At 46.2% G+C, this 24,930-nt stretch overlaps 1 protein-coding gene across 1 annotated transcript in view; it reads right to left on the bottom strand.

The window, feature by feature from the left end:
* adarb2 (adenosine deaminase RNA specific B2 (inactive)) overlaps window positions 1–24,930 on the bottom strand; it is a 706,833-nt gene that overhangs the window by 106,763 nt on the left and 575,140 nt on the right. Inside the window, exon 6 of the mRNA XM_068051905.1 lies at window positions 13,095–13,263. Within this exon, the coding sequence (XP_067908006.1) occupies window positions 13,095–13,263 (169 nt within the window). The remainder of the gene's footprint in view (window positions 1–13,094; window positions 13,264–24,930) is intronic.

Below are 24,930 nucleotides of genomic sequence, written 5' to 3'. Positions count from 1 at the left end.
GAGTGAATTAATAAGAGTGATAGCACAGAGGTCCAGAGACATGAATTAAAATTAATATTTAACCAAAGTACTAAGTAGATTCTAAAAAAGGGAATAGACTTTATTTTTAGATCATGGATGGGCAGCTGAGACCTGTTGCTTGCAATTCCTGTGCCATGTGGGAACTCCAGGCCACATGTGACTTGGGTGACCATGTGTGTAGGAAGTGACTCCACCTGCTTCAGCTTGAGCTCAAGATTTCTGAGATTGAGTCAGCTGGAGTCACTGTGGAACATCAGAGAGCAGGAGAGTTTCCTGGCTTTTACTTGCCAGAAGGTGGTCACCACACAGGCAGTAAGATTTCAGGATATGAGGTGGGTGGCCATCCAGAAGTCTAGAAAGAGGCAGGAGTTCTTTGGGGTGTGTGCCACTCTCAAACAGAGACTTGTCATTCCCAGCAGTCTCCAATACCAATACTCTGAAGGAATGTAGTCCGGACCGTGGCACCAGTGAGCAAGGGAGAGAACAGCAAAGTCTAGAAATGTAGATGATATAGATATTCAGCTGCAAGATGGGATCAACAGTAATGTTACTTAAAGGGCCAGGCATCTAACTTGCAGGTAAGGTGATTTTGAAGGACGTCTGCAATTGCGCAGTGTCTGGAAGTACTGTAAAGTGTTGGGACTGTTGTTGCTGTATTTGGCAGGGAGTGTTACTGCATCCTCACAGGGAAAGCAGAGGATTAGGTGGCCTGTCCACACAAAGGTAGCAACAGGTATGGGGCTGCAACACACTAGGAAGATGGAGAAGTGGCTGCGTTTAGGGCAAAACTCTTATGCAAAGCCCTCTATCATGTTGGAGCCAGAGGCTTCCATCCTCTTTTACAGAGACAGGATGCTATCTGACAGCCCAGCCAATACATCCAGTATCTGGGTGTGCATGCCCATCAATGTCCTCCTGTCATTGGGGTTTTCATCTGAGTCCCCTATAGCTGTGACCTTGCCCTCCAGTGAGCTGTCAAACGAACCATCCTTTACTCCTGGCTGGAGCCCACTTGTGCCCAGTGACTCATCACATGCTGATCTCAACTCCTATACTTGCCTCCGAGGTACACGCAGCACCAATATTTGAGTTGGGGCGGCTGTGAGTGCCAGATCAGATGATGTGGCCTCTTCATCAATGGCACGGTGTTGCTGTCTCTCTTTCCTCCTACTGGGGCACTGTGGCTGTGCAGTTTCTGGGTGTCTAATATCTGGATGCTAATATCATCACCCTCTATTAAAAACAAAGGTGACTGCGGTGACTGCAACAACTACCGTGTAATCTCCCTGCTCAGCCTAGTGGGGACAGTCTTTGCTCGAGTCGCTCTGAACAGGCTCCAGAAGCTGGCCGAGCGCGTCTACCCTGAGGCACAGTGTGGCTTTCGTGCAGAGAGCTCGACCGTTGACATGCTGTTCTCCCTTCGTCAGATACAGGAGAAATGCCGTGAACAACAGATGCCCCTCTACATTGCTTTCATTGATCTCACCAAAGCCTTTGACCTCGTCAGCAGATGTGGTCTCTTCAGACTACTAGAAAAGATTGGATGCCCACCAAAGCTACTAAGTATCATCACCTCATTCCATGACAATATGAAAGGCACAATTCAACATGATGGCTCCTCATCAGAGCCCTTTCCTATCCTGAGTGGCGTGAAACAGGGCTGTGTTCTCGCACCCACACTTTTTGGGATTTTCTTCTCCCTGCTGCTTTCACATGCGTTCAAGTCCTCTGAAGAAGGAATCTTCCTCCACACAAGATCAGGGGGCAGGTTGTTCAACCTTGCCCATCTAAGAGCGAAGTCCAAAATACGGAAAGTCCTCATCAGGGAACTCCTCTTTGCTGACGATGCTGCTTTAACATCTCACACTGAAGAGTGCCTGCAGAGACTCATTGACAGGTTTGCGGCTGCCTGCAATGAATTTGGCCTAACCATCAGCCTCAAGAAAATGAACATCATGGGGCAGGACGTCAGAAATGCTCCATCCATCAATATTGGCGACCACGCTCTGGAAGTGGTTCAAGAGTTCACCTACCTCGGCTCAACTATCACCAGTAACCTGTCTCTAGATGCAGAAATCAACAAGCGCATGGGAAAGGCTTCCACTGCTATGTCCAGACTGGCCAAGAGAGTGTGGGAAAATGGCGCACTGACACGGAACACAAAAGTCCGAGTGTATCAGGCCTGAGTCCTCAGTACCTTGCTCTATGGCAGCGAGGTCTGGACAACTTATGTCGGCCAAGAGCGACGTCTCAATTCATTCCATCTTCGCTGCCCCTGGAGAATACTTGGCATCAGGTGGCAGGACCGTATCTCCAACACAGAAGTCCTCGAGGCGGCCAACATCCCCAGCTTGTACACACTACTGAGTCAGCGGCGCTTGAGATGGCTTAGCCATGTGAGCCGCATGGAAGATGGCAGGATCCCCAAAGACACATTGTACAGCGAGCTTGCCACTGGTATCCGACCCACCGTCCATCCATGTCTCTGCTTTAAAGATGTCTGCAAACGCGACATGAAATCCTGTGACATTGATCACAAGTCGTGGGAGTCAGTTGCCAGCGTTCGCCAGAGCTGGCGGGCAGCCATAAAGACGGGGCTAAAATGTGGCGAGTCGAAGAGACTTAGTAGTTGGCAGGAAAAAAGACAGAGGCGCAAGGGGAGAGCCAACTGTGTAACAGCCCCGACAAACAAATTTCTCTGCAGCACCTGTGTAAGAGCCTGTAACTCTAGAATTAGCCTTTATAGCCACTCCAGGCGCTGCTTCACAAACCACTGACCACCTCCAGGTGCGTATCCATTGTCTCTCGAGATAAGGAGGCCAAAGAAGAAGAAGCAAAAAAATCAGAAGCGGAAGTTTGGGATGAGGGAAGGGGGTTGGGTGGGAAGCAAGAGGTCCATAGTCACATCATCAGCATCTTGCACATTATGCCAGACAGCAGGATGAGGGTGAACTGAGAGTTAAGAAGTGGCATAAGGAAGGAACATACTGTCATTCTCAATGTTCCCAGCAATGCCAGATGCTGTGGGCCCCGTCATAGTCGGCCCCATGACGTGGAGAACAATCTCCTCCATAGGGCTCAGGAGATGCAGGCATCCTTGTCCACCACATGCTCTTTCTGCTCCTTTCTGTTGTGTGCTACCTTGTTCTGCAAGAGAGAAGGAAGAATGCCTGTGATTGTGTTTGAGTGATGAGCCTCCCATACATGAACAGCTGGAGGTATGTGGAGGCAGTGGGAGGTGGGCGTGAGACTGGCAGCATTGGAAGGTGTGAGCACAGGTATAGTATCTGGATGTTAGGCATGAGTCCTGACTGTCAGAGACTGCTGAAGCGTGAGTGATGGGGATGTGGTGCATTCAGCAGTGTTAGAGACTGGTGGTGTGGTGGCTAGGAGATGTCATGTGAAGATGCATTCCCTGACCTTGACCATCCATATGAGGTCGTTGGGCTTCTTGTGGCACTGCTGCCAGGTCCTCAGGCCAGAATTGAACTCCATGGCTACCTGCTCCTACTCCCTTGTGTGGGTGGTCCTTGAGGGACTCCTGGCCCTCCACAAAACCGTGGCTTTTCTGCTGTCCACCTCCACCACATGATTTGTGTATTTGTACTCCCAGATTCCTTTACTCCTCTACCCCAGTGAGATTATTATTTTCCAAGCAATATGTGACCTCCTCCTTACATTTTGGTAAGAAAAGTAATATCTCACACATTCAAATTCATTTGCCAATGATATGCCCATTCGTCAAGTTTATTAATGTTTTTGTTTTTATCAAAACAATTCTGGTGCCCTCCTTGGCAGTGACCATAGTCTGCTGCGGTCTGATACACAATGTGGCATTAAATCATCCACCCAGCCTCAGCTTAATTCTCTGACCATGAACCCTAGCTTTTGCTTTGGGAGACTGAAGTCTAGGCAACCCTGTTGATGATTATGCTTTTGGCCACAATTGTGAGGTATGTCCAGATAAGGAAAGCAGGCAGTATTTAAGTCACTTTTTTAAAAAAAAAACTCTTCCCATATAAAGAGTGAGTGATGTTATTCTGAAATAAGGTGGTCTGTTATCCAGGGTGCTATCAAAATGCAATCCATGGCAGTTGGTGGATATTTAAAAGCACCAATCACTGTGCTCATGGCCAATAATGTTTTGGCTGGCCAGCACCATGGTTACTGGTTCCAGAACTGCCTTCGGCCTATCACATAACTTCCCTTCTTTGTCACTGGGAGAGTGAGGCGTGCCCCGTTGCTGGTAGCTAACCATCCAGTTGAGATAGTTGCCGAGACTGTAGCTGTTTCTATGCACTAGCAACTATTTGAAACATCAAGGGAGAGTTGGGCAATCTCCAAGGACTGAGATCAATGAGTCATTGTGCTGAGGTGCTGCATTTGGAAAAGTATAACGCAAACACTATTATTTGTGCTGTTATGTAGAAGGGGTGGTTCATTCAGAAATAACTTAATCCGACTGGTTTCATTTCTTGAGAATTGTTGCACCAACTCCGAGCTTGAATACCAGGATTGATGCAACACTGCTCCCTGCTCCTGCTGGAATTCACTGTCCCCCATTGCCACACTGAAATTACTCACTAATGGATCTCATCTCTGCTGCCTTACTTGAGCTGTAATGCATTATGCAAATGAAGGCTGTCAGACAATAATACTTCCTGATCTGGAACAGTTCCTTAACCATGAGGCACCCAAGGAAATGTTGACAACAGCTGCAAGTGCACATGCAGCAACTTAATAGTGCTGTTACTTTGAGCTATGTGATGGAATGAGTGCAACCCAATTACGCCCCTCCAGTTGGGTAGTGGATTTTCCAGACTGCACGTTGCACATTAATACTGCAGAGTTCCTGCAGGGAAAATATGTGACTTGGCAGCAAGGCAATGACTTTATTGGAACAAGATTGCAGTAGACAATTATACGACAGACTAATGCAAACGCAGAAAACTGGACACTGGAAATCTGAAATAAAACCAGAAAATGCTGGAAATACTCAGCAAGTCAGGCAGCAGCTGTGGAGAGAGAAACAGAGTTAACGTTTTGGGTCAGTGACCCTTCGTCAGGTCAACCACCTGAAAAGTTAACTCTGTTTCTTTCTCCACAGATGCTGCCTGACCTGCTGCGTACTTCCAGCATTTTCAGTTTTTATTATACAAGAGACTGGGGAAAGTCAAAAGCCACAACCTAATGGATCAGTTTGCCCAACACTATAAACTAAGCTACGGTACTACCTTGCGTTTGCGGAACCCAAGTTGATCTGCAGGAATGCTCTCAACATGAGGCAGAGGTGTGAGGTAAGGTTCAGCATAAATGTCATTACCATTTGACTGTCTCTCAGCTGGATGTCTACCCAATTCTCTAAAACTGTCAGGCTTCTGTTAATCACTGTGCTTGGAAGGTAGAATTGGAAACATATCCGAAGAAAACTCTTGATCTGATGAAAAGGCTTTTAATACAAATTGCACTCCTGCTGTCTCTGGGTAAAGCAAGGACCAATTTACATTTATATAGTGCCTGATACAACCTCAGGATATCCCAAAGTACTTTACAGCCACTCAAGTACTTTTGAAGTGTTGTATCACAGGAAATGCAGCAGCCAATTTGCAGAGAGCCAAGTCCCACAAACAGCTATCGCCTGTTGTGAGCTGTCACCCAAGATGGCCTTGTACCTGTTTGAGTGATCAATCAATGCCAGTGTTGTGCTGTCAAAAGCTTGGTCAAAGAGGTAGGTTTTAAGGAGCATCTTCAAGAAGGAGTCAAAGGTGGAGAGGTTTAGGGAGGGAATTCCAGAGCTTAGGGCCAAGGCAGCTGAAGGCATGACCGCCAATGGCCTAGTGTTATGCTTAGATTTTTCCAGTCATCTGGACAGTTCCTGGTGCAGCAACAGCACTAAATTGACAGCTGCCATCAAAGAGTTCAATGTCCATCTACCTCAGAATCTTTTAGGAGATGCCAAATTTAGTCTCAATATCCTGGCCTGAACTTTCACCACTTCACTAACATTAATATTCTAGTTTTTCAGGTTCTGTAAAGTTTGTCTGCTGGCTACCCTCACGAGAAGATATAACTACAACAACAACAACTTGTGTTAATGTAGCACCTGTAAACTAGGAAAACATCATAAGGTGTTTCACAGGATGAGAATTAGACAAAATTTGACATTGAGCCACATATGGTGGTGATGTTAGGACAGATGGTCAAAAACCTGGTCAAAGAAGTAGGATTTAAAGAGTGTCTTAAAGGAGGAGAGATAGAGAGAGATGGGTTTGGGGAGGGAATTTCAGTCCTTAAGAACCAAGACGACTGAAGGCACAGCCAACAATGTGGGGCTAAGGAAACGGGAAATATAGAGTGTGAGGAATGTCGAGTTTTCAAAGGGTTGCAGAAGGCAACGCTGCCATTTTGCATTAACTGCTACACTACTGGGTCAACCCAAATTTAAGGGTTTTCTTTAATACAAACGCACAAAGCAATACAATTTTTTTCTCCCAGTTCCTTCTAAAGAAGCGCTTAGTCATTTTTTTCAGCCTTGCAATCACAAATTCCTCTTGCAAACCATCCTTTCCTCTCCTCAGTAGTTTCACAAAGCATATCGATAAATATAAATTAAATGGAGCATTCTTTGGACTTTATATGTTGCTAACTGTGGTGCTTAAACTCATTGAAAAAATGATGCTGCATTCGAAACTCCCTTATATCGAGCACAAGCATGACTACTCTGGCAGTTAGGCTGCTCTAGGTGGCTTGGCATTGCACCCTTAAACAGGGGGTGTCCAAGCTGTTCATCTTCCTGGGCTGCATAAGAATGTACCAAGAATCCTCAGCAGCCACCTATTGAATTTAAATCCATGTTACCACTAACTCGTTTTTATCATGGGTTGTAGACACTAAGATTTTGGTATTGATTTCAAGATTTGTCCACTGATGAGACTAATAGTAATCCCCTGCTAAGCCCACAGATTTCAAACAGTGCAAATCAGCAAATAAGAAAATTAGAAGTAGAAATCATTTTGGTCACGTTTCCTGACTGGGAATTAGCACTGCGCAGGTAATGTGTGCCCCAACCGGGAGGCTCGAGGCCAGCCTGAAATTAGGCCTCAGGCCTCGAGTGAATAATTTAGGCAGGTTGCCGCCACCTGTCACAGCTCCATTAGCCGCTCACCCATTGCAGCACATGAATTTTGGGCCTCTTGCCTTACTGGCAGCCACCAGTTCAGTGATATGGTGCCAGATGAGCACTTCTGCTCTTCCTGTCTCCACATTAATTTAAATAAAATTAAAGTTACTATTTCATTTGGAAACCGGAATGCCTGAGCAGAGTAGGCCTGATCCCTGCTTGGTTCAGGACAGCCCAATTTCTTAAGGAAATAAGAGCAAAATACTGTGGATGCTGGAACTCTAAAATGAGAACAGAAAGTGCAGGAAATACTCAGCAGGTCTGGCAGCATCTGTGTAGAGAGAAATAGAGTTAACATTTCAGGTCTCTGACCCTTCATCAGAAATTCATCAATTTCTTAAGGGTTGTTAAAAGAGGTGTCCGGCTCCTTCATTAGCTTATTCAAGGGGCCTAATGCTGGGTTTAAGTGGCCACTCCAATGCCTGAACATCATCCAAGGCAAGCATGGCATCAAATGTTTTTCAGTTGTCCCTGGGAGACATTACATAGCCCTGTGAAATTGATCACTTTTGCCCATGGCTTCCATCTGGAAAACGAGTGCAAACATTGTCAGCTTCTACCCCATTAGATCAAACAGGACTGAGTTGCCTAGGCTTCAAGGGCTGGATTACCAGGGCTTGGGGACTGCATGTAGCTCATGGAATGTAGTTTGGACAACCCTTCTCTAGAACCCTTGACTGCCACCTGCAAAACTGAAGTTTGAGTCCCAGCCGTGCCTGATATTTAGACTGGAGCTGTCTCCTAGCAAACAAGTTTGGCCATTTTGCAAGGCCACCTGTGGGACGAAGGGAAAAGCTGCACAAATGAAAGGATCAGTGCCCAAACCACCCATGACAACTTTTGGGTTGATTGAGGAATAGCTTTGACATTGGTAAGTACATTTTTCCCAGTTTGTCATTTTTAGTAATGTACAAATTGGCCCTGAGGTAGAAGTGTCTCTGAATTGAACCATTTTGCCTTTCCAACTAGAGAATGATGTGAACATGGATGGTGTCTTTGGGTTGTGAGGAGAAAAGACTTGTATTTTATTTTTAGTTTTAGATATTCAAAGTTTGTGTTGTAAACAGGTTTCTTCCTTCTCTTCCCAAAGGGAATTTAATGCCTCTACAAACCCAGGTTTTAACCTCCTCGGTCTATTCAATTATTGGCAGCATAAAAACTTTCAAATCTTCTTGCTATCATTAGTAGTTTGACTGTGAGATGTCCCTTAATTGATTGGATGCAAGAAAAAGTAAAATAGTTTGCAAATTATTTATTCTCTCAATATTTGTTTACAGTAATAAAATGTTTTCATTCTTCTGTTGTAGATCATCCGATTAAGGAGCAATCTATTTGAAAAGAGCATTTGCTATTGACAGACCAGTTTAAGGAGTGAATGCTGTATTTACAGACTGTTCAATACTACGATTTCATACATTAATCTCAGTTCACCAAAAAAAAAGTGTCTCATTTTGGTTAAAGTTCCTATTCTCTCCAAACTGAAGTAAGCAGAACATTCAAAACGTTTGCCATAAATATTTGTCTGAATAGGTGTTTATGTGCAAATAAATATGTTCCTGATTCTTCAATTAAATTTACATTTCTGAGAAAGAGGAAGCTGAAAAAATTGCTATTGTGAGCCTTGGAAAGGTTACCATGGCAACCTGCTTATCCAAAGAGCATTTCCAGTTGTTCACTCAAGTACCAAAAAAAGTCATTCAGTGCTGTTTTGAGATTTCCAGCCCCTTCCCCTCCCAAAGCTGGTCACCTGAACTTGTACACCATTTTCCATCCAACAGGAACCGGCGGGAAACCTGATCCCAGGCTGTTGAGCTGTTCACTAGCATGTGCTCGGGGCCTCCCTGCAAGGGTGGGCACACTTCATTTTGCTGGAACAAAATGAAGAATTGGAGCAAAATGGTTTTACTTTCATGTTTTTTAAATACTTTGCGCATGATTCCTCTGCTGTTTGAACAAATCTTTCTCACTTTCACTGTGTGACTCAATTATTTTTCTCTTAGAGTCTCTCTCTCTTCCATTTTGGTATGGATTTTAACCTGGAGGTGAATTCTGTTGTGGTTCTGGAGGTGGAGTGCAGATTGCAGAGGGCGTTTGTATGTAAGGGGATGCAGATCACGGGGGGTGTCCAATGGTGGTCATGGGTGGGGGTCGGATGGTAGTTCAGGATGTCCAGTTGATGGTAGGGAAGCATTTGGTGCTCTGGTGTTCCAATAGTGGTTGGAGGGGGAGGGGAACAGCGAGATAGAGGTGTGCGGCGGGGGCAGGTTGTTTTTACTTGGGTATCTTGTCAGGTCTGGAGGAAACACTCCTGCTACTCCTGGCCCACGAGCAGTGCTGTAAAGCTACTTACCTCATGGATTCAGCCCTGATTGTCGTCTTTAAGCTATCGATGTTCCTGAGGCCTGGGAAGTCTGGGTTTAAAAATAGAATGACTATTAAAGTAAAGGCCCACAACCTCATTATAATATTTAAATGACAAACCTGCATCCTGTGAGCAGATTGGTCGCTGCCCCTCATTCTGCCTTCGTTAAAACTAGAAGTGGGGGATGGTGGTGGTTCGAGTTGGGTTGGGTTCCTGTTGCAAATTTCTTGCATTTTAACCTCCGATATGACCCTAACCCATTTGTTTTTCGAGTTAAAATTCAGCCCTTTTCTGTTTGACCTCCTTACCGTCGGTGTCTGAACATCTGTCGCTCTTTTTCATAATTATGAGGAAAGAGGAGATGCTGGGACTATTTCCATTGGAGCAGAGAAGGCTAAAAGATTAGAGGTTTTCTTTAAAAGATGATGAACATTAACAGAGTTAAAAGTGAGTCAATAGTGGGCAATCTTCAGTTTAAAAATGTCACGGGGAGAGAGAGAGAGAGGAGAGAGGCTAGCATACATTTCTTTACATAGTGAGTTATTACATCACAGAATAATTTGCCAAAAGGAATAGTTGAGGCAGTGACCATTACATATTTTGAGAGAAAAAGGGAAATTAGCAAGGCAGTAGGATTAGTTTTGGATTGTTCCAGCAGGGTCAGAATGGGGAGGGGGACAGTTGAGCGGGTTGTGGAGGCAAGTGATGGCTGGCAGTCGCGCACAGATTGAATGTGGACCTGAGAGCAACAGATTTGGTCCTCCATGCTCTGTAATAAGGCAAGTAAAAAGATATTGTAAGCACTTGAGAAGTAGGAAGCTGGTTTTACCACTGAGAAATAACAGCCCACAAGCCTCGGAGTGACAGGGGGCACAGGCAGGTAGTGCTGGGGCAGGAAGGGTGGTGGGGGGAGGATGAACCTGTGGAGGCATACTGCAGTGGGGAGGATGGAGCAGGGTGGATGAGGAGTGAAATGGGGCAACGCGTTTCTTTAAGGGGACAGGCCATCTGAATCTAAATCATTTAAATTATGTCACAATTCTGAATTTGCTCCTCTATTTACCATTATGAAAATATTAAACCCCACCCCCCTCCCCCCCCCAACTGAATGGGATATAACTGAGGTTCATCCTGTCACGCACATGCTAAGAGAAATAATGAACTATAAAATGAACTGATGAATTGGGCTCAAAATAGACACTTTTTGCTGCAAACAAGATGGAGTAAAGGGACCTCTTCTGTACTGTGAATACACATAATAACTGCTGGAACTCTCAACCAATCGTCATGTCTGGCTAAGCTTTGAAGAAAGCATTAGAAACATAAATGGCCCATTCAATGTTAATGACTACCCCTCTTCAACAAGTTAGGCTACCAATGACTTTGCAGACATAGAGACTCCAGAGTCAAATTCAAGATAAAGGGTGTGAAAAACACCACTTTATCAAGCTGGCATAGAGATGAGCAACACCCAAACCCATTGTCTAACAATGGCCATACCATCAAACACCATTTATAAAAACACAATGGGAGAGAAGCTTTGGTTACCCGACAGAAATCAAGGGCTGAATTTTAATTGCGTGCTGCATTCCTCGGCAGCGCACTTTTAACTCGACTGCCTTCCGACACGGAAGGGCCACCGATATTTTGTGTGGGGGCTCATTTAAATAATGGGGGCGGAGCAGCCGCCCTTGATGACATGTAGGGGTGGCCTCCGTGTCTCCGGCAACGGTGGCCGGCACCACCGCGCAGTGCCATTTATAAAAGGCTTTAAACCCTTAGAATTACTTTTAACTTTTAAAAGTGCAGAAATATTAAATGTTTATTAAAAAATAAGAAAGATGCAGATGGCCTTTCCCCAACACCCCACAATGGTCATTTCAATGCCCGAAATGACCACCCCATGCCTTTTTCCCTACCCGAACTTTACCCTCTAAACTTCTAACATTTGGCCTATATCTTCCCACCATCCCCACATCCAATAAAAATTGATTTCCCCGCTCCTCCACCCCTCCCGCCCTGAAATTTTTATTACTCCCCCACCCCGTCCACCAGGTTCTCGCCTTGAAACTCCGCACAGAGTTCTGAAGGTGCATGGAGCACGAATGGAGGTTGTAAAATCAGCGTGGGATGGCCTCCACCTGCAGGTAAATACATTTACATCCTATTAACGTTCACTTTGCATATGGAGATGTAGGGTCTGCCACCAGGTGGTGGGAGGGGAGGGGGGGGGGGGGGGAGCCACGCTGAAGTCCCCCCGCCACCGGTAATATGCGGTGACCCCTTCTCATTATCGTGGGTCGAGGCGGGCCTCTTCCCGCAGAATTTTACTGGCCCCTGTGTCGCGACCCACAACCCAGTAAAATTCAGCCCCAAGTCTCCGAAAAGGAGTTTTATTAAGAGACATTTTCTGTGAAAAGCCAGAAGGAAGAGAAACCCATCCCAGCAAGAAGAAGGACACTTCCAGAGTCCCATCATTAAACTACCTAGAGGCGGAGACAAAAGGTGATGAAGAAACTCCCTTCCCGAGCAATTGTAACAGGATTTTTGCCATTGAACTGTGACCGAGATTTAACCAACGAAGTCTACAGCAAAGCTTCTGTCCACCTGAAACTTTCCAAAGTCTGACCTCTGTGAACCAGGAAAAAGGAAAAACATCCCTGCACCGTTTTTAAATCTTCCCTGGGAAACAAACAAGGTTTTGCAATGAAGTCTTTACTAACACCATCAGACCTAAATGCATGCTATCTTTTAATCTCCATCTTTTTGTGCATGTGTGTGTGAAGTTGTGAATATTTTCGGGTATTGTTCAATAAATATTTATCTTTCTTTAAACCTACGAGAAAACCTGTCATTTGTCTGTTTATTGACCATTAAAATGCTCAAGTGTTAAAACGCAACTCTAATAAAAATACACCTTCTTCGGTCAGTTGAGAGGTGAAAATGATCCCTATCATTTCCCACCTGCCCGTAACAATCCACACAATAGTCTTGTTTGTGTAGCAGGCAACAACAACTTGTATTTATATAGCGCCTTTAACATAATGAAACATATCATGCCTCTTCACAGGAGCATTATAAAGCAAAATTTGACACAGAGCCACATAAGGCAATATTAGGGCAGATGGCCAAAAGCTCGATCAAGGAGGTAGGCTTTAAGAGTATCTTAAAGGAGGAAAGCGAGGTAGTGAGGCGGAGAGGTATAGGGAGGGTATTCCAGAGCTTAGGGCCTTGGCCACCAATGGGGGAGCGATTAAAATTGGGAACGTTGAAGATGCCAGCAGAGAGCAGATAGCTGAGAGCAGATATCTGGGAGGGTTGTGAGGCTGGAGAAAATTACAGAGATGGGGGTGGGGGGGTGAGGCCATGGAGGGATTTGAAAACAAGGATGAAAATTTTAAAACTGAGGCAGAGGCAATCTGGAGAAGACTATAATGCTGGGTCTTTAAGATGATGGTCTACTCATCTGGACTTCATGGTCGAGCAAAGAGTTGAGATAAGAAACGAGGCGAACGTTTTTTCTTTGTTTACCTTAAATGTAGTTCCAGCTGAGAGTAAAGGAAACGAACTAAAGATCTCCGTGCAACAATTTCAGCATGGCAATCGTTAAGCGTTAGACCCTGGTTACTAATGTATTCTCCATTTATACATTTTGTTCCTGTTGAAAGTGCAACAACCTGGGCCTCCTTCATGTTTAAACCTGTAAGAGGAAACAGCAAAAAAGAAAAGTGCATTTTTTAAAACCCATATAACTGGACAGGATTGTTCTTAATCTCGTGAGCTGGAACCAAAAGTTAGCAGTAGATAAAATTGCTTCTTTTTGTTTCAGAGTTAACCACAGTGTCTGTGGAAGTTCCTTTTGGTCATTATATGAAGCAACTTGATAAATGCATTGGTGAAGGTTTCTCTCTGTTTGCTATTCCCAGCAAAATCTGAATGTTCTTCTTGAATGCATTTAAGATATCACCCCACGTTGCAGCTGGAGACTTTTCCTCTGTGTACTCTACTTTCTAATCACAAGACAATTACAGATAAGGGAGGCCATTCTAAGTTCATCCATCTAGAAATACCTAAAGTCTCTCATTGCAGTATCCTAGTTATTAAATGATTACAAGCTTTTTCCCTCCACTGCTCTATCCAAAGGCCTATTCCACGTATCGACTACTCATTGTATGAAGAATTTCCAGATATCAGTTGTAAATTTCCCCTTTATTAGTATAAACACGTTTTCCCTCACTCAAGTTACTTCAAAGGGAAATGTTTTTTTTTCACCGTCAACTGTTTTATATGCTTCCATAAGATCATTTCTTGAAGACCTCCTTTCCAGACTAAAAAGCCCAAGTTTTTCAAATCTTTCTTCATAACTCGGACCGCTAACACTGGGGATCAGCCTTGTGGCTCTTCTCTGCTCATAGAATTTAGAAAGTGAATACCTGCTTCATCAATAATTTGTGCAAAAAAGTCGCTTTGTGCTCATGCTGACGTCTTCACGAAAATTCTCAGCAAGAGGAACTTCGCAAAAGGGGTTATAGGCTTGCAGTTTCTGTCTGTATCTTGACAGCACATTGCACCTGAAGTGATGGCCGCTTCTTACGGATAATTTCTAAATCCTTCAAAATAGCACAGATTTCTGGTCTCAGACATTACCAGAGAGACAATCTGAACATCTGTTCCGAAATACACAAACTATCTGCAACATTCTCTTCTGGGATTGTGAAGCTTTTAGGATTTTCCCTCCTAAGCTTCTGATTCCAATTCCTTGCTTTGCCCTGCTCCTAATTTGCACCATCACAGTCACGAATCAGAACATGTTCAAATCTCTAGCATTAGAGCCACGAGCACAATCCCATCCATGGAGTATGCTGCTACTGGAAGTCAATTTATCCTACAAAAGACTCTGTGCTCGATCACTGAAATTCTTTCAAAATAGGGTCAAACAGTTTGATTTGATAGTTTAACATTTCAGTTATTCTATGGGGTGTAATCAAACATTTAAATGTTGCTGAGTACCTGTAATTACATTTCAGTAATGCAAAGAGCATTTCATTCTAATGATCTGGGTAGATTTTTAGCACACTAACATTGGCAATATTCATCAGCAAGCAAATGAGATTCTAATAAAGTTAGGTTCTATATCTCCATGGACCGTTAATTCCAACATAAGAGCTGGGACATTCCTTCTGGGAGCCTCCACCATTGACCCCATCAGAGCATCTGGGATCAAGAGGGTGGTTCCCAAATTCGACCATCAGTGGCAGAACTCTGCAGCACGATGGGGCGTAGTGATTGGTGTGGATAATGAGACATTTGTAGCCACTTACACCCACTAATATTTGTTTTTTTCAGTGGGGTTCAAGTATATGACCCAGATCTGGATCCCCAGATGGATCTCACTTCCACTGGCTAGTAGGATGGTATGCCTCCTTTCACCTAGTGTCAAGTCACACTCAGATCCCAGGTTGCTCTCCTCCTCAGACCAATTTCCACTCGAAACCAGGCCCCAGATCAAGTAGTAGAACAGGCCAGGACCCAGTATATCTGGATTCCAGTCTAATTTGTAGATCTGCTGTTACACTCCCATCTGACTTAGGAGAGAATGGGACAGAAGGTCCATGGATTTCTGGAGCCTATCATCATTCACTTAAACCTGTACTTTAAACAGGATTGTAGGCTGTCACTGTCTAGCAGTAATATCGAAGAGGCTGATGGCCATGCTGCCTGGACCTGGGCGCCACTGTCTAGCAGTAATATCGAAGAGGCTGATGGCCATGCTGCCTGGACCTGGGCGCCACTGTCTAGCAGTAATATCGAAGAGGCTGATGATCATGCTGCCTGGACCTGGGCGTCGCTGTCTAGCAGTAATATCGAAGAGGCTGATGATCATGCTGCCTGGACCTGGGCGTCGCTGTCTAGCAGTAATATCGAAGAGGCTGATGGCCATGCTGCCTGGACCTGGGCGTCGCTGTCTAGCAGTAATATTGAAGAGGCTGATGGCCATGCTGCCTGGACCTGGGCGTCGCTGTCTAGCAGTAATATTGAAGAGGCTGATGGCCATGCTGCCTGGACCTGGGCGTTGCTGTCTAGCAGTAATATTGAAGAGGCTGATGGCCATGCTGCCTGGACCTGGGCGTCGCTGTCTAGCAGTAATATCGAAGAGGCTGATGGCCATGCTGCCTGGACCTGGGCGTTGCTGTCTAGCAGTAATATTGAAGAGGCTGATGGCCATGCTGCCTGGACCTGGGCGTCACTGTCTAGCAGTAATGTCGAAGAGGCTGATGGCCATGCTGCCTGGACCTGGGCGTCACTGTCTAGCAGTAATATCGAAGAGGCTGATGGCCATGCTGCCTGGACCTGGGCGTCACTGTCTAGCAGTAATATCGAAGAGGCTGATGATCATGCTGCCTGGACCTGGGCGTCACTGTCCAGCAGTAATATCGAAGAGGCTGATGGCCATGCTGCCTGGACCTGGGCGTCGCTGTCTAGCAGTAATATCGAAGAGGCTGATGGCCATGCTGCCTGGACCTGGGCGTCGCTGTCTAGCAGTAATATTGAAGAGGCTGATGGCCATGCTGCCTGGACCTGGGCGTCGCTGTCTAGCAGTAATATTGAAGAGGCTGATGGCCATGCTGCCTGGACCTGGGCGTCGCTGTCTAGCAGTAATATTGAAGAGGCTGATGGCCATGCTGCCTGGACCTGGGCGTCACTGTCTAGCAGTAATATCGAAGAGGCTGATGATCATGCTGCCTGGACATGGGCGTCGCTGTCTAGCAGTAATATCGAAGAGGCTGATAACCATGCTGCCTAGACCTAGGTGTCAGTGTCCAGTGGTAATAATCCCTCTTTCAGCAGGGAGCCTAAGGCGATCTGTTCAGGGCATAAAAGGGCTTGTGTCACCAATTTCTTCCTCTCGTCTTGTTTCCACTGTTTAGAGTTGTCTATTATCCTGAATTGCCTGACTGACAAAATTGCCTTTGCCAGCTCTTTGAAAGCGCTATCCAGTTAGTCCTGCTCACCAGTCTGTCTGGACTGAATTTTATATTGGCAATGGGGGTTCCGGCAACAGGCAAAAAGGTGGGGAGCGACCCAGCCTTGGCCCTTTATCAGACTCCCAGCCAAATTCAATGGTGGGCAGGTAATTAACTGCCCACCATCAGCGTTGCCTTTTAAGGGACAAGGTCCAGCCTCCAAGAGCTGCTGACCAATCAGAGGGCCAGCAGATCAGCAGTACCAGCAGCGTTACTGGAAACACTGGGCACTGCTCATACACAGAGGCCTGGGACTAGGAGAAGCCATGGAGTCCCAGGCTGCAGGTGAGTGGGTGGGCACACCGGGGCCAGTCAGGCAGGTCCTGGCGAGGGGTTGGGGGTGTGTTGTTGAGGACCGGGGTCAGGTGTTGATGTAGGTACGGCCTTTGCTGCCAGAGGCCCTCCTCGGGCCACAGATTGTCCAAGCAGGAGGAAACCCCTGCCACCTCCCCCCTCGCACCCCACTCAGCAGCCCGCAGGAAGGCCACCAGCTTTTATTGGGTGGCCCCCTCCCACATGGCAGAGGCCCTCACCACCGCTGAGTGCCAAGCCTGCTATACTCTCAGCACTACATGAACTGCTTTGCCTGTGCTGGGACGAGGGAGCAGTACCTCAGGACATGCGCGATGCCAATATCATCACCCTCTATAAAAACAAAGGTGACCGCGGTGACTGCAACAACTACCGTGTAATCTCCCTGCTCAGCATAGTGGGGAAAGTCTTTGCTCGAGTCGCTTTAAACAGGCTCCAGAAGCTGGCCGAGCGCGTCTACCCTGAGGCACAGTGTGGCTTTCGAGCAGAGAGATCGACCATTGACATGCTGTTCTCCCTTCGTCAGATACAGGAGAAATGCCGCGAACAACAAATGCCCCTCTACGTTGCTTTCATTGAGCTCACCAAAGCCTTTGACCTCGTCAGCAGACGTGGTCTCTTCAGACTACGAGAAAAGATTGGATGTCCACCAAAGCTACCAAGTATCATCACCTCATTCCATGACAATATGAAAGGCACAATTCAACATAGCAGCACCTCATCAGACCCCTTTCCTATCCTGAGTGGCGTGAAACAGGGCTGTGTTCTCGCACCCACACTTTTTGGGATTTTTCTCTCCCTGCTGCTCTCACATGCGTTCAAGTCCTCTGAAGAAGAAATTTTCCTCCACACAAGATCGGGGGCAGGTTGTTCAACCTTACCTGTCTAAGAGCGAAGTCCAAAATACGGAAAGTCCTCATCAGGGAACTCCTCTTTGCTGACGATGCTACTTTAACATCTCACACTGAAGAGTGTCTGCAGAGTCTCATCGACAGGTTTGGGGCTGCCTGCAATGAATTTGGCCTAACCATCAGCCTCAAGAAAACGAACATCATGGGACAGGACGTCAGAAATGCTCCATCCATCAATATTGGCGACCACTCTCTGGAAGTGGTTCAAGAGTTCGCCTACCTAGGCTCAACTATCACCAGTAACCTGTCTCTAGATGCAGAAACCAACAAGCGCATGGGAAAGGCTTCCACTGCTATATCCAGACTGGCCAAGAGAGTGTGGGAAAATGGCGCACTGACATGGAACACAAAAGTCCGAGTGTTTCAAGTCTGTGTCCTCGATACCTTGCTTTACGGCAGCGAGGCCTGGACAACTTATGTCAGCCAAGAGCGACATCTCAATTCATTCCATCTTCGCTGCCTCCGGAGAATACTTGGCATCAGGTGGCAGGACCGTATCTCCAACACAGAAGTCCTCGAGGCGGCCAACATCCCCAGCTTATACACACTACTGAGTCAGCGGCGCTTGAGATGGCTTGGCCATGTGAGCCGCATGGAAGATGGCAGGATCCCCAAAGACACATTGTACAGCGAGCTCGCCACTGGTATCAGACCCACCGGCCATCCATGTCTCCGCTTTAAAGACGTCTGCAAACGCGACATGAAGTCTTGTGACATTGATCACAAGTCGTGGGAGTCAGTTGCCAGCGTTCGCCAGAGCTGGCGGGCAGCCATAAAGGCGGGACTAAAGTGTGGCGAGTCAAAGAGACTTAGCAGTTGGCAGGAAAAAAGACAGAAGCGCAGGGAGAGAGCCAACTGTGTAACAGCCCTGACAAACACATTTTTCTGCAGCACCTTTGGAAGAGCCTGTCACTCTAGAATTGGCCTTTATAGCCACTCCAGGCGCTGCTCCACACACCACTGACCACCTCCAGGAGCTTACCCATTGTCTCTCGAGATAAGGAGGTCAAAAGAAGGTGGGAAGAGGCCATTAATTGGCCACTTTGGGCCTCAATTGGCCCTTGAGTGGGAAGAACATCTTCGACCTTCTCCGCCCTGACTAAATTGAATGGGTTGAGAAAGTGACGGGACTCCACCCTCCACCTTCCCTTGCTATTTTATGGGCCCACATGCCACCCTGCCCATCCCTAGAGGGCTGATAATTCAGCCCTCTATGTCCTCCTGAAGTCTGTTACTATCCTTCTCAGTGTTTGCTACATTTTGAAGTTTTATGTCCCTTAATGCCCAAGTCCAGGTCATTCATGTATATCAAAAATAGCACTGGCCCTAATACTGACCCCTGGGGGACACCACTGTAATTTTTTTATTCATTCGCATTTATTGCCCATCCCTAATTGCCCTTGGGAAGGTGGCGGTGAGCTGCCTTCTAACTGAGTGGCTTGCTAGGCCTTCTCAGAGTCAATCACATTGCTGTGGGTCTGGAATCGCATGTAGGTCAGACCAGGTAAGGGCAGCCGATTTCTTTCCCAAAGGGCATTAGTGAACCAGATGGGTTTTTACAACAATCGACAAATGGTTTCATAGTCACAATTAGAAGAAAACTTTTTAATTCCAGATTTATTAATTGAATTCAAATTTCACCATCTACCATGGTGGGATTTGAACCCATGTCCCCTGGGCCTTTGGATTACTAGTCCAGTGACATTACTACTATGTCACCATCTCCCCTCTGTATACATCTCTCCAGTCTGAGGAACAGCCATTCACCACTACTCTCTGCTTTCTGTCTGTTAGTTAATTTTGTCTCCACATTGCCTTTGTCTCACAAGAACACAAGAAATAGGAACAGTGTTAGACCATATGACCCATTGAACCTGCTCCCCCCCGTCATTCAAAATGATCATGGCTGATCTTAGGATTCAACTCCAGCTTCCTACCCACTCGCCTCATATCCCTTGATTCCCTAAGAGACAAAAGAATCGGTCTATCCCAGCCTTAAATATATTCAAAGATGGAGTATCCACAACCCTCTGGGGTAGAGAATTCCAGAGATTCACAACCCTTTGAGTGAAATAATTTCTCCTCATCTCAGTCCTAAATGATTGGCCCCTTATCCTGACACTGTGCCCCTGTGTTTTAGATTCCCTGACTAGCGGAAATAATCTCTGTGTTTACCCTATCCCTCCCCTTTAGAATCTTATATGTCTCAATGAGATCACCTCTCATTCTTCTAAACTTCAGACAGTACAGGCCCAATTTACTTAGTGTCTCATCATAGGACAAACCCCTCATCCCAGGGACCAATCTAGTGAACCTTTGCTGTACTGCCCCCAATGCGGGTATATATTTCCTTAAATGTGGAAACCTAAACTGCACATTGTATTCCAGATGTGGTCTCACCAAAATGCTCCCGGTGCTGGGAGAAGAAAATCCAGCCCGCTCTCTCTGCTTCCCGCTGCCGCCACTCTTTTAAACTGCTCACTGGACCCGCTCCCTGGGCTGGAATTTCTTCTCCCGCTGCCAGGAGCGTTGGTGGGCAAAACAAATGGTGGCCCGCATTTACGGGCCGCGCCACCATGTCGCTGCGGTCTTCCTCACAGCGGCTCAGATAATGAGCCGGTCAGGCGACCCCTCCCCCCACAATCATGTGGAGGGGGCGGGCTCTCCAACGCCGGCAATGGTATCAGCTGCCTGTGTGCAGGCGCCGGCGCTATTTTTAAAGGGCAGCCAGCTCTGCCGGTTCATTTAAATTTTTAAAGGGCTACTCCGCCGCAATGTACCGCTGATAAATTTATTGCCCTTCCTCCCCAGTAACAATAAAATTCAACTCTTGACTTTCCCCCACCAAACCGATCAAAGTGCAGAGATCTCCCCATCCCATCCTCCCCTACATTAGTAATTTGCATTAGAGCCCATTTCCCCCCCTCCCTCCAGACTGTGCTAAAACTCCTAAGTTTCCCCCTTCCTCACCACAGTGGTGCCTGCTTTTCCTGGATAGGAAAGGGAAAGTGAAAGTGCGTGAGTGCTGGCTGCCACTTGGACGATCGCCGCCTGAGGGCAAAATTGCTGTTGATTTTATTTAAATGTATTGATTTTATTAATTTAAATATGTAAATCTGGGTCCTATTGTCCAGTGGCGGTGGTGGGGTGGTGGTGGCAGGGGTGTGCCACAGAGCCTTGCCACCGCCAGGAAGATCGGGCCTGGCACTCCTGATGTCGGGCTCCATGGAGGGCCGCTGCCACAACAATCTTCCGGCACCCCCCACCCAGCCATGGAGCCCAACGTCGGGAGCTCAGTAAAATCACGGCCTCTCTCTCTGCTTCCCGCTGCCGCTGCTCGCTGATCCCTTTCATCCCATGGGCTTCTTGGAATTAAATCGACATGGTCTTGTCTGCTTCACTGTCTAAATGGATCCAAATATCCATGTTGTAGATAGCAGTAAAGAAACAAAAACTAAAAATAAGAGCCATTCATGCAAGTGGTATGTAGAGCATTGTGAATTACATTGAGTGAATTTGGGATTGCTCCTGACAACAGTTATAGAGAGATACAGCATTGAATCAGGCCCTTTGGCCCACCGAGTCTATGCTGACCAACAACCACCCATTTATACTAATCCTACATTAATCCCATATTCCCTACCACATCCCCACCATTCTCCTACCACCTACCTACACTTGGGGCAATTAATAATGGCCAATTTACCTATCAACCTGTAAGTCTTTGGCTGTGGGAGGAAACCGGAGCACCCAGCAGAAACCCACACAATCACAGGGAGAACTTGCAAACTCCACACAGGCAGTACCTGGAACTGAACCTGGGCCACTGGAGCTGTGAGGCTAACTGCTGTACCACTGTGCCGCCCAGTCACAGCATATAAACGCTGAAACAGTATCTGTTTGACTTGCCTTAATTATGTGATTGAAGTTACGGTCCATAATTAAGTTAAAGCTGCATACTTGGCATTGAAAAATAAAAAGTTAGTCATATCATACTGTTCTACCTGCGAGAGTCAGTCAGGCATTAATACTTCACGCGTCTTTGCTTATTTGCAAATCGTCAAAAGTAATTCTCTCCTCTCATTTCTCTTTCCAGAGAAATGGTGAAATTGCTGTGTTGAGTTCTACAATCATAAAAAGGACAGCTCCTTTGTCCTGCCTGCTTTGCAGAATAGCAGGCCCAGTCTGCCTATTCACTTTCACAGTGTGGCTGATTGTCATTTCCAACAAAGAGATGAGAAGAAATGAAGCTGGACTGTGACAGATTCATATGGAGCTAAATGGCAACACGCGAGAGGAAGATGGACTTTCTAAAGCCTTCTTTTTTAAATGAGATTTTAAAAATAACTTGCGTGTAATTAAACCTGTCAAAATTTATCAAACAAACCCAGAAAGGGGACAAAATTAAATGGTCACATGTCTGTTTGCAGCAAAGTGCTGAAGAAGGTTAGTTATGTGTTGCAACTTTGGCTGTCTCACAGTGGAGGTCAGGGATTGAGCTTCTGAAATGGAATTTGAAAGGAAGACTGAAGTCTGCTGACGTCGTGTGAAATCGCTTATAACATATAATAATTAGACTGACTGGCTATTTAAAATTTATACCATGCATATGGTGTTAGATCTTGCGGTTTACTCGCATTTGCAAGAACCTGGGTTTTCCCTGCTACAAATCTTGTTACTGTAATCTACCATTTTGCGACCTTGAACTGACACTGATGCCCTGGGCTTATCTGGGTTCATGATCAGAGAGGAGCAGCAATCTCTCACAGGGTATAACTGTCCGTATTCATTTCAAAGTTCATGTGAGCGATGTAAAGTTTTCAAGCTTTTGTTGATGCTCATTATCGCTCGATGACAGAAAGTATGAAAGAAAGCGAGCCCATGCTATTTTTATTATTTAGGCATAAAGTGACAAAGTTTTAATGCTGACCTGCCAATATCTGCTGGCAACTTTCTCTCCAAAAGCTAATCCAGCCGCTTTGACTGTGGTGACAATGTACCTGCTGCTGATCTGAGACTGCAAGCGGTGGAGAGCGGTATGCAGCCATCAACTCCCAAGTTAAAGTGCGCAGTGTTTCCCGTTGGCCAGGAGAGACCTCACACATGCATGCTTGAACACACCTCTGCTCCCAACGATCAGCCTTTGATGCTTTGAGAGTAAGAAAGTCCACATTCTCAACACATTTGGTGGTGCATTTCTTGCTTGTGCCATAACTTCGGTTGTAATCTTGGAAATGCTGGAAAAATGGTGTAAACGCTGTTTGCATGGTTGCATACTTCTGTACAGTGTAGTAGCCGGGGCCAGATGACCAGTGGGGCGCCCAGAGCTCCACTTCAAGGATGCTTGCAAGCGTGACATGAAGGACCTAAATGTCGACTATCATACTTGGGAGCCATTAGCTGACGAAAGAGTGAAATTGTGACACATCCTGTGTGCACTACCACGACGACCAGTTGCTCGAACAGCTTGGCATCAGCACCAATGTCAAAAACAAGAACTCACAGCGTCACTTGGCAGCTTCACATGTTGCACTTGTGGAAAAACCTGCCTCTCAAGGATTGGCCTTCACAGCCATCAACAAAGGTGCACCAAGAGAAGACACACCATTTAAATGGATTGATTGCTGCGTGTCCATCATCTTTTGTAGATGGAAGGATGCCAACCATTCGGGGTTTCCAGTAGATCCTTCATTAATTCACACAGCTACCCAGAAATCAGTTCATGCTGGCCTTCAGATCCCCGCGTTGGATTGGGTGGGCCCGAGTCATGCCCGATATTGGGTCTCAGGCCTCATTCACATGAGACAGGTGAGCTGCAGGCACCTGCTGGGCATCCCCAGGCAGATCAGCGACAAAGTTCAATTTCCATTTGCTGCATTGCTGGTAGTGGCCCAGAGGTAGTTGCTGGGATTGGGAGGATGGGAAAGAAATCAAGAGGGGTGGCCAAGTGGGGGCCTGCCAACAGTTTTCAGCAATGCAGTGGAGCCAAGAGAAGTATTACTGCTCCTCCAAGCTCCACATGCAGGTAAATACTTTTTCAAAAATGGACCTTTTATGTGGCAGCCTCCAGCAATCTGTGCCCACTGCATTCAGGGCATCCAAAATTTTTTAAGAGTGCCCATAAACAGAGATTATGCCCCATTTTGCATATGTAAAGGGCTCAATGTCTATTTCAAGTTTATGCCCTGGACCACCCATTTTCTGCCTTTACCAATATGGTGGGTGTCATTCTTCCAGCGCTGATGCTTTGAGCCTGAAGAACCATAAAGATGGATTTAATATGCAAAACATAAATCATGTTGCATCCAATATTCCTGCTTGTGCTAATTTTAACAAAAAAAATTACGAATGAAAAGTGGTAGAATATTCGAGGAAGTGCAAACAGCCAATTGATCCACATTTCGCGTCAGGAAGTGACCTTTGCTTCTTTACAAAAATGGAATTAAAAGGGCTTGTGTAAAGTAAGAGTAAAATTTGACTTTTGCCAGTTAAGCCTTTAATAAAGGTCACGAATGACGAACCTTTGTAGTAAACTAAGGCTGTACGATCAAGTTAAAAAATATTTGAAACTAAGTCAGAATTTATGATAATGACTATAAAGAAGACAGGAACATAGGAAGGTGCAGAACCAGAAAAGACAGGACTTTTAGCCCCATACGGGGGGTGAGCATGGAGGTGGCGGTCTCAAACATTTACACCGCTGGCCAGTGTGCTGGTTTGCTGGCACCATCCCGCACCTGGGCCATTTTCGCAGAGGCAGGATGGGGGTCAGTAGGGCTACACACCCGCAAGTAGTGGTTAAAGTCCTATTGTCAGTGGCTGACTGGAATTTTCTAGTCAGCCTGCAGGCCCCCCAAGGAGTCAAGGACTAGGCCAGCTGCCTGGTGGCAGTCTCCTGGTGGCAGACCAGGGGGCCACACTCCAGGCAGACTTTGAGGCCCTCCATGTCTGCCTGGCCACACCTCCACAATGGTGGCTTGGCTACTGAGGGCACTTTCAAATTTTAAATGTTGGAAAGAGGGCGCCTCAAAACGGAGACATTCTCTCTCTCTCTCTCTCTCTATCTCACATGAACTGCTGGTTTCACCTCCTTCTGAGCTGAAGGGCCTTGTATTGGGC

The sequence above is a fragment of the Heterodontus francisci genome, chromosome 2 (assembly GCF_036365525.1).
Source record: "Heterodontus francisci isolate sHetFra1 chromosome 2, sHetFra1.hap1, whole genome shotgun sequence".
Lineage (NCBI taxonomy): Eukaryota > Metazoa > Chordata > Chondrichthyes > Heterodontiformes > Heterodontidae > Heterodontus > Heterodontus francisci.
The sequence above is the reverse complement of the archived record's forward strand: the minus strand, read 5'-3'. Positions and strand labels throughout refer to the sequence as shown.